The 10,315-nt window shown below is 49.9% G+C and overlaps 1 long non-coding RNA gene and 2 gene segments (V, D, J or C); 1 reads left to right on the forward strand and 2 right to left on the reverse strand.

The window, feature by feature from the left end:
• The window catches only part of LOC137144253 (T cell receptor alpha variable 23/delta variable 6-like), a 66,914-nt gene that overhangs the window by 14,812 nt on the left and 41,787 nt on the right, over window positions 1-10,315 (reverse strand).
• Window positions 214-3,256, forward strand: LOC137144258 (uncharacterized). Its single transcript, XR_010917365.1, has 2 exons — window positions 214-319; window positions 434-3,256. It is a non-coding gene; the product is annotated as an uncharacterized lncRNA (long non-coding RNA).
• LOC137144257 (T cell receptor alpha variable 39-like) lies at window positions 8,575-9,947 on the reverse strand. The segment is given in 2 exon segments: window positions 8,575-8,924; window positions 9,839-9,947. Coding segments are annotated over 2 exon segments (459 nt in total).

Genomic DNA, 10,315 nt, shown 5'->3' on the forward strand with positions numbered 1-10,315 from the left:
CTAACAAATAACCCCAAAGCAATATTACTGATTAAATAGATCAGAGGCTGAGATATGTCCCATTGGCAGACCCTTCTCTCTGTATGGGTGTGCAGTAGCTCTTAAACAAAGAGAAAAATTGATAGATAGATATCCCTGCTCACAGAGGAACGGCGAAGGGCTGAAGGATCTTGCCCATCACTGACTACTAAGTCTGCATCTTTTTACCCTTTAGAACAAGAAAATAGTTTGTTTCGCTCACCTAGAAAAAGAAAGGTAAGGAGAAGTCTCCACAGAGCAGCTCTGCTTTCTGAGGCACTCCATGAAGCCATGGTATTAGGTAAGCCCTGTTTCTTCTTTATCTTAGAGATGAATATACCTAGGCAGAGTCTATCCAAGGAAGGTCTGAAGGAGACCAGTGGAAATGATAATTCTCTGTCCCCTCCGGTTACAGCCTTCCTAAGGTGAAGGATTCTCGGCCTAGAGAGGCGGCTGGCTCCTTGTCTGCTGTGGGGAAGAACAGCAGCTCTGTGACCACCTGTGCTGTGTGGGGCTCCTTGAAGACAGATCTCAGGCTGTGGGAATTAACCGGGGGTTTGCAGGCGAGGATTGTGAGCAATCTGGCGCCATCTGCTGCCTTGGTAGCAATTCTTGGCTTCGGGGGAGTCCCAGCAAGAGGATCATGGGAGTGATACAGCACCACACACCGCTTCACCCATTACCCCAAAGGAGTTACAGCTGATTTACACCAGTTGAGGATCTGCCCCCTTAACCACAAAAGAGAGCGTCTGATTCACACCAGCTGAGGATTGGGCCCATTGACGTAAATGAAGATCTTGCTGATTTGCCCCAGCTGGGGACCTTGTTCAATGACTCCAGTAGAGGAACAACCAATTTACGCCAGCGGGAGAATCTGTCCCTGCCTCTCCTCTGCCGAGCTGCCTTTCAGAGCAGGTGGGTTTTTGCCTGGCGCCCAGCTCTGCCTGTGTCACTGTGCGCTCACTGCACAGAAGTAGGTGCCTGAGTCCCCCGGCTGGGCGTCAGTGATGTGCAGAGAGCTGCGTTTCCCATCTTCCAGGGGCTGCCCCACGAACCGCTGCTCAGAAGCATTCGCCCGAGGGCTCACAGCCAACAGGTAGGTCAGGCCTCGCCCTGGGAGCTGGTGGTACCAGTGGAAGGTTTGGTATTGGCTGGTGAAGGAGCAGGACAGGGTGGAGACCTTCCCTTCCCAAGTAACCAGGGAGCTGGGATCTTGATCCACCTGGGCTTCACAGCAGGCGACTGGAAGGACAGAAAATAACAGGTAAAATGCAGCATTTGAGTGTAGACAAGTGTGTTACTTTGCCTATGTGCTGTCTATGTATCCTCCCCTCTGATGCACCTTTCTGTCCATCCATTGTCCCGTGTAAGGTATCTCCATCTACCTATAATCTTCCCCAGGCTTGAAAAAAGGCAAGAAATGCTCACAAAAAATCCCAGGGCAACATGACTATTTAAATAGATCAGAGCCCGAGATCTGTCCCATTGGCAGCCTCCGCTTTCGCCTGTGTGCAGTGACTCTTCACCGAACAGAGCTGTGAATTGAATGAAATGCTGCTTCAGTCATTTCTAGTTCAACGTCCTGGAAGCCAAGCAGCTGGGTTGGATGAGCCCAGCCTAGTCTCAGAAGAAACTCACAGTACAAATGAAGGCAGACCAAGGAGACATGCAGCCTCATGATTCTCCGTGGGGCTGGTGTAAATTTCTGACACCTGTAGCGACCAGGCTCTGAGAAGCAGTGGGTGCCTGCCTCATCTCTGCCTGGTTTTTTTTTTTCTTCTTCTCAGACACATCATGTGACACACACACCAGCCTAGGACCCAGCTTGCTGGCCAGGAAGTTCAACCACCTTCAGGAAGTTCAACCACATTCTCACCTTCTCCCCGGCATAGACAATTCACCCAGCATGAGGAAATTCCTTGGGGATATCTGAACAGCACCAGCCACCATGAGAAAGGAGGGCTCAGTGCCTGTAATGCTAGCCAGGGCCTGGCTGGCTTGGGCAACTCACTTAGGGACAGGTTTTTAAAGGCATGGCCAAGGGGTGGGGGTTCAAAACCATCCAGGGCCCTAACTCCCCTTGATTTCCAAGGGAGTTCAGCCCTATTTGCCTCAGGTCCCCATCCCCAAAATGGGCATTTAACAGCATGTTCCCATCTCGTAGGGGTGTTGTGTGGACCAATGAAGTGAAGATTGTGAGGTCGGGTAGACACTGTGGTAAATGGCCAGAGAAGCGCCTCATGCCACCAGTTTTGGGCTGGAATGTTCAAAGATTTAGGAGAGAGTTGGTAGCCCAATTCCCCTTGAATTCGAGTTGAGCACCCTTAGACTCCTTTGAAAAAGCTGCCTAGGTGCTTTTGTCTTCCCTCCCCCCTTTCCCCCTGACCCAATCCCTGCAGTATCTGAGCACCACATGGATTTAGCCTGGAATTTTCAAAGGACCCTAAGGGAGTTAGGTACCCATGTCCCGTTGAATTTCAGTGAGATTTGGCCACCTGGATCTCTTTGGCAATCCCAACCTTAGCCTCACAATGGCACATTTCTTGAGGTTTTTATGAGGTGAAAGTGTCTGGCAATGATCATTATGAGGCAGAGGAAACAGGGCAGATTTTCAAATATTGGTGATATTAAGGAGGTCGAAAACGACCAGTTTGCAGCAGATCAGAGTGACTGTGAGCGATTAGAAATGAGCGAGTTTGTTTTTCATGGGACTTTGAGAGTGTGCGTTGGATCTGTGTGAGAGTGCGTATAGTGTGTGTGTCAGTTTGTGTGTGAGTCAGAGAGTCTGAGGCATGTGTGTGAGTGGCTGTGTATGTGTTTATATGTCAGAGCAACTTTGGTATCTATGTGATTCTCAATGTGAGTGCCCTTCTGGGTGTGTGTGTGTGTGTGTGTGTGTGTGTGTGTGTGTGTGTGTGTGTGTGTGTGTGTGTGTGTGTGTGTGTGTGTGTGTGTGTGTGTGTGTGTGTGTGTGTGTGTGTGTGTAAAACACCACAAGTGGTTATGTGTCTAAATGACATTTCAAATTCCCAGGCTGGAATGAGGATGTGCCTTTATATTTGACAATAAAACTGGGGTGGAAAACTCCAGCGCAAGTTTGCATTAATTCCTGCAGCTGGCCAAGTGAAACGACGTGGCCACCAGGTGGCAGATCAGGATCACAAACCTGATATTTGCTTTCGGAGCAGGTGATGCCACTTTTTTTTTATTACATTTTTCGTTTCCAGCCAACACAGCAGGTCCGGAGGCAGCTCTGTTATTTTACTCTCGACTTTAGGTTACGGGGAGCCATCTGTTTTCAGTGCCGTTTACAACTCCTTGTGACTTAACAACGCAGGCTGAGATTTTCTGAAACCAGCCCAAGGGAATTAGATGCCCCATTCCCATTAAATTGAATGCAGACTGAGCATCCCCCCTGCCATTTCCAAAGCAGCCCAAGGGAGTTAGATGCTCAAATCCTATTGCATTTCAGTGGAAGCTGATTATCTAAATCCTCTAGGCCCTTTTGTAAACGCCAGCCTGGATATAAATCTAGGAGTTCTCTCTGCAGCAACAACTGAGCTCTTCCGCCCCGACAGGGATGTTTGTGTGTGCTTCAGTCCCAGGTAAGTCCACACGGTGAGGGCTGAAGTGAGGGTTAAGTGTCCATTGGGATAAGTGTCAACACAGGATGGAATTTCAACTGGGATTTTCAAAGGAACCCAGGAAGTTAGGTTCCCAGCACACGTTGATTTTGACTGCATAAGGGACCCATCAGGGCCCGTCCACACACCCACCCACACCAGTGAGATAGAATCATAGAATATTAGAGTTGGAAGGGACCTCAGGAGGTATCTAGTCCAACCCGCTGCTCAAAGCAGGACTAACCTCAGCTATATTAATAGATTGCTTGATTCATAGATTCTAAGTGAGAAGAGACATTTGTGGTGATCTAGTCTGGCCTCCTGCATTAACAGAGACCAGAGAATGATTCCTGCATCCAGCCCCTACTTTGTGGTTGACCTAGAGGAGAGACTCCAGTCTGGATGTAAAGACTTCTGATGATGGAGAAGCCACTATGTCCTTGCTAAGCCGTTTCAGTGTTTAATGAACACCACTGGTGAAGATGTGTGCTGTATTGCTAGTCTAAACTGTATGTGTGCTGTATTGCTAGTCTAAACTTGTCTCGCTCCAGCTTCCAACCATGGGTCTTATCCTGGCTTTGTCTCATTCCATCTCCTCTTTGCGGAGAATTTCCGAGTACCATTGTGGTGCCACCTTTTCCCAGAAATCAGCTAGAGGTTTTCAGCTGTGGCAGGTCTCACCCCCGCTTCATAGCCACCCCACACCCTTTCCTGTCTGTGGTCCCCTCCGAACTGCACCTGCAGGAGTTGGTTTCTTACAGTCCCGGAGAGGTGTCGGGTTTTTGTTCAGGGATCCCTATTCATTTCAACACTGTGTCTCTCCTGTAAGCACAGAAGTATGTGGCCGTGTCTCCCAACTCCAGAGCGGTGATCTTCAAACTGATCGAGTTTTTGGATTTCTCCCAATGGACAGAGAATCTCTCCCCTGCCTCATTGCTCTTTGCTCCTCCAGAATATTGCCAGGAAAGGAAAATAAGCCTTTCCCCTGGGGGCTGTTTGTACCAATACAGATAATAACTGCTGGCAACCGTTTCATACGTGCAGTCCAGGGAAACGGACTCGTGCAGAGCCCCTGACGCCGAAGGCTGTGTCTGCGTTACAGAGTCTGCCATGCTGGAGCCTGTCACAAGCAGAGGGTAAAAGAGCGAGCGGTTAGTCCTAGGATATTGTCACGGAGGTGAGTTCTTGGGGCTGGGATTTTTAAAGGAGCCAAAGGGATTTCATGGAATCCTAGAAATGTAGGCCTGGCCTCAAGAAGTCAGCTAGCGCTTCCCCCTATGCTAAGGCATGAGACCATCCCTGAGAGATGTTGTTTTAACCTGTGCCTAAAACACTCCATAACCTCCCTACTTAACCTGCCCACAGCTTAACTCTCCTTACAGTTAGAAAGTTTTTCCTAACATCTCATCTCAATCTCCTTTCCTGTAAAGTTGCTTCTTGTCCTAGCCTCTGTGGACCTGGAGAAGAACAGATCGCTGTTCTCTTAATGAGGCTCCCAGATTCCCCAGAAATTCTATTTCCGTGGGATCTGGGCATCTAAATCCCTGCCCGAGAGCATCCCTTCTTACAGATGAGGAGGAGGAGGAAGGTGTGTTTGATCCCTGAGCCAGTAATGAAGGGGGAGGCCAGGGGAGAAACATTCAGAAATGGGAACTGAAATCTTACTCACTGAAAAGCAAAATCAGCCCGATCGCTGGACCGGGGATCGTGACCATTGCCTCGGCGTCTCCGCTCTTCTGCAGGGCACAGCTGCCTTTCTCTGCAGCCAGCCCGCGAGAGAGTCGCCCAGATGGAAGCGCTTGTCCTCCGCCCCCACGCCCAGGGAGGAGAGAGAGCTGATTTCTGAATGGTAAAGACAGTGACGTCACGGCTGGAGGTGGAGTGACTCCTGCAGCCAAGTATGAACCTCCCATCCCATCCCCTCAATAACTGCCCTGCAGCTGAGCCCCCCACGGGTCTCACCGTGTGTGAGGGGGTGGCAGAAGAATTAGACTTCCCGGGAAAATCAGTGGCTGGAAGAAACAGCCTGGGCTGCCCTGTCTCTAGAGGGCATTTCTGCTGGTACTGGAGGACAACCTGAACAATCAGCATAACTCTGGGAACTATTTTTTCAGTTCTGCCTAAACTCTTCTTTCTATACAGGGATGTTTGTCCCTATTCAAAGGGGCCAGCACGCATGAAGTACACGCACTGAGGGCTGAAGTGAGACTCAAGTGGCTCGTAGGTCTTTTGGCTGATCAACTGCACAATTTCAGCTGTGATTTTCAAAGGACCCATGGAGCGTTGGGCGCTAAAGCTACCTTGAATTTCAACAAAATGTGGGTGCCTCACCCCATAAGAAGCCTGTGAAAATTCCAGCCTCCACAACCAGGAAGTTATTCATCAGATTCATAGATTTTTAAGGCCAGAAAGGATCATTGTGATCATCTAATCTACCCTCCTCTCGAACAGAGGTCAGAGAATGTCAGCCTTTCCGAATTTCAGTACTGCCTGTGTTAATCCCATAACTTCTAGGCTATAACATACCTTTTAGAAAGAGTCTGGATTTGAACAATCCAAGTCTGAAGAATCTACCACATCTTTAAATAAATGGAGCTAATCACGAATTGAAACACTCAGGCTAGACATTTTTCACCGTATTTCTAGCCTGACTTTGTCTTGGTTCAGTTTTCAGACACTGGATCTCATTCTGACTTTGTGTGCTAGACAAAGAGCCCTCTGCTATCAGAAATCTCCCCGCAAAGGTACTTCCAGACCTTGGGTCTCTTTCTGCTTTGTCTCCTTCCCTCTCTCCCCTGTGTAGTGAATTTCTGAGCACAGCTGTGGTGCTGATGATTCCCAGAAAGCAGTTAGAGGTTTTCATCGCCAGGAAGCCAGCTACAGCAGTTCCCCTCCCCACACACCCCTTTCCTGTCTGTGGTCTCCTTCTAACGTCACATGTAGGAGACAGTTTCTCCAGGAAGGTGAAATCTGTGGGGTGGGGGTTGTGCAGGGCTCCCTATTAATTACATGACAATGTCTCGGCTGAAAGCACAGAAATACATGGCTGAGTCCCTCAGCTCCAACGCTGGGGCCCTCAGACTGATGGCGCTTTTGGATTTCTTGAAGTCGACAGAGAATCTCTCCCCAGCCTCATTCTGTTTCAATCCTTCAGAATATTCCCCAAGTCGGAAAACAAGTTTTTCTGCTCGATGCTGTTTGTAGCAGTACAAGAAATAATAGCGAGCCTCAGTGTCATAAATGCAACCCAGGGTCACAGCCCCGCCCTGCATCTTCCATGCTGGAGCCTGTTCAAAAGTGGAGGTGAAGGAAAGGTTAGTCACAGCATGTTGCCACGGAGGTTATTTACTGAGCGCATCCCTCACTGATTATCTGGAGCTGTCCTTTATTTCTCTTTGTACACCACCTACTAACCCCACTGTTAAAAACGCTTGCCTTAGTTCTTCTCTTTGGCCTTTGGCCATGGGTTATATCTGGAAAAGCATTACACGTTCAGAGCCTTTTTATGTATTACCTCTTGGTATTCATGGTAGCACCTAGAACCTGCACAGCTCCACAGAGAGAGAGAGAGAGTCCCTACTCTAAAAAAAACGTACAGTCTAAATAGAAAAGACAGGCAAAGAAAGTAGTATTAGGCTCCATTATACTGCCGGGGAACTGACCCTCAGGGAGATTGGGGTTGGATTTTCCAAGCTGCCTATGGGAATTAAGCACCTAGTTGCTATAAAATGCTCTGAGAATCTTGTCTCTGGCTTGCACACGTATCTTCTTTGCACAGCGCCTAGCACCACCAGGCCCAGCTTCGTAATAATAAGAAAGTTTCCCTGATGCTGGGCATCCTCGCCGGCTGGCTGGCTTCTGCAGCAAGAGGACCTCAACCCTGCCTATGATTTAGCAGCTATTCCTCAACCTCACTGATGAGCAGGCCAGGGCAGAGCTGATTAGTGACCCCCAGCTGGGCGTAATGGGGCTGAATTAGAAAGAGCGACCCCAGCTGGGGTGGTGAGGCAGGCAGAGCGCTACTTAGGTGGACCTGTGAGCTCATTAAAGGAGAGAAAATGGTGGCGAAAGATATGTGGGGCGGGGGGACCTCTCTCTGGGAAGAGATTAAGGCTGTCACGGTGAGTCACCCACCCACAGCAGGGTAGGTTCCTGTAGGGGGATTCCTTGAGAAAGAGCCTAAAAGAAGCCGGGAAAGGGGGTTCTTGGAGATACGCTGCTGGAGTCCTTGGCGAAGGGCAGCAGCAGGGGATTCTGCTGGGTGAGAAGAGAAGCCGAGAAGCCAAGGCCTTCATTGGAGCCAGGCAGGGGCAGAGAAATGATTCGTTTGGACATTTGAAGAGGACTTTAAGTTGCCCCTTTTGTGAACTGTTCAGTAACTGCGGAGAAGGCACCGACCAAGCTGGGCGGGGACCCCGCAGCCCAGGGAGTAGCTGTCAGAGAGGGTACGAAAGGTGAAGTCCCCTGCAACCTTGGATCAAGGTAGGAGAGGAGGACTCGGGCCTACACACCTACTCGCTCCCTGGGCCTCCTGGGGAAACGCTCCCTTCACAGTCACGCCCAGGGTCAGACGGCCTCAAACCGCATCTCCTCCCCAGTGCCTTAATCACAGAGCCACGCTTCCACCTCTGGGGCTGTCTACCACCCAGCCCCCCTCTTGTGTGCATCCAGGAGCATCCTGCTGCCTCCCCCTCTCTGCGCTCCCTGCCAGCCAGGGGTCTGGGATATGATCTCAATGATCAACATAAAGATGTTGGGAGAGATTTCTCCAAAGCACCTAGAGGATATGCCCCTGTGCGCCTAAGCCATTTTTGAAAAGGGGAATCCTAAACCACTTAGGCACTTCTGGAAAATGTACTCTTTGGTCCTTCATCTGGGATTTTCAAAGGACCCCCAAGGAGTCAGGTGCACAACTCTCACTGGATTTGGATGCCTAACCCCCTCCCCCAGGCTCACAGTTTTTGCACAGGCTGGAGTGCCCTCTGTGCCACTGTGTCTCCACTGCACAGAAGTAGGTGGCTGAGTCTTGCAGCTGTGCGTCGCTGATGTGCAGGGAGCTGCGCCTCTCCTGTGTACGGAGCTCAGCTCGGAGATTCAGCCCCACCGTGGCACTCTCGTCCTTGTACAAAATCATCAGGAAGGCCGGGCTTTCCCCTGGGGCCTGGCGGTACCACTGCACATTTCTAATAGTGCCGGAGTAATTGCAGCTCAGACTGGAGTTCTGTCCTTCAGAGCTGCTCAGTGACGGAGGGCTCTGATCTACATTAACCTGGCCACTTACACCTATTGGGAAAGAGAATTCGTATTTATAAACAAAACAATCAATTAATCCGGTTTCTCCATCATCCCTAAATCCCAGGAGACCCAATGAACGCATCGTTTTCACGGTGTTCTCGCATTCATCACCTCACCGGGGTTAAGATTTACAAAAGCGATGAGTGAAAGTTGGGTGCCCGATTTGAGCCACCTTCAAGAGGTGATGGTCAGAGGCTGTGTCCCCAGCTGTTCAGAAAAGAGCTACAGCAATGATTTGAGGTGACTCGCATTGAAATCCCATTCAGAAGTCATTCTTGTCATCTGTAGACTCCTCTCATTAGATTGTAAGATCTTTGGAACAGGGCGTCTCTTGTCCTGTGTTTGGACAGCACCTAGCGCAATTTGGTCCTGGTCCACGACTCGGGTTCCTGGGCATGACTGAATAATAATAGTTACATCTGGTTTAAGCGTTGGAAAATCAGTTCTAGAGCAATGCTCTAGTTTCTGACTACATGAAGGATGGAAGAGCTATTACACGAATGGCTTGCAGTAACTTTATCCCAGTCTCTGTGCATCTTCACGGGAAGGCGATTCCTGAGTGGATGGGTTCTTTAATCTTGCAGACAGCCATGACCAAAGCCAATGGTGGGAAGCTGAAGCTAGAGAAACTCAGGCTAGAAATAAGGTGCAACTTCTGTAACGGGGATGAGCCATTGGAGCAACTTACCTCAGAGCGTGGTGGATTCTCCAACTCGAAGTCTTTACATCAAGATTGGGTGTCTTTCTAAAACAACATCCTCCAGCTCAACGCGGAATAGGGGCTAAGCGCAGGAATCTCTGGTGACACTGTCGGGGACGCAGGGCATCAGACTAAATGACCAGAACGGTCCCTTCTGGCCTCAAAAATCTACGAAACTCAGGCACCCAAACCCACTCCTCACTGTTGAGAATCTTGGCTCTCGTGATGATGGGGTGGTTTAAACAGCCACAGAACTTACGGGAAAGATGAATGAACAGGATCACGAAGGAGATCCCAGGACACCTCTTCATTGCTCTGCGTCTCACTTCTGTGCTCCGTGAAACAAAGAGAGCTTCCTGCATCCGCTCGTATTGCTCCCCTCCAGCCTTCTCTGGCCTCTCCTGGAGCTTTTTCAATCTACTCGCGTGTCTCCTGCTTGAGAGACCAGACACACCCGTCTCACCCTGTCAGCAGCGACGCCCTTCCCTCCCAGAAAAAACCCAAACTCACTCCGGAGCCCTAGGCTATCACGTTACTCTCCAGTGCATTTCTTTCAAGGGGCCATGCTGCCACCTAGCAGTGGTTTTTGTACGGGAGGGTGGCCCCTTTGCTCCACTGTGTCTCCACAGCACAGAAATAGCTGCCTGAGTCGCTGAGCTGAGCACCGCTGATGTGGAGA

This window comes from Emydura macquarii, unplaced genomic scaffold (assembly GCF_026122565.2).
Source record: "Emydura macquarii macquarii isolate MOO-44397 ecotype Brisbane River unplaced genomic scaffold, CSIRO-AGI_Emac_v2 contig_3429, whole genome shotgun sequence".
Taxonomy (NCBI): Eukaryota; Metazoa; Chordata; order Testudines; family Chelidae; genus Emydura; species Emydura macquarii.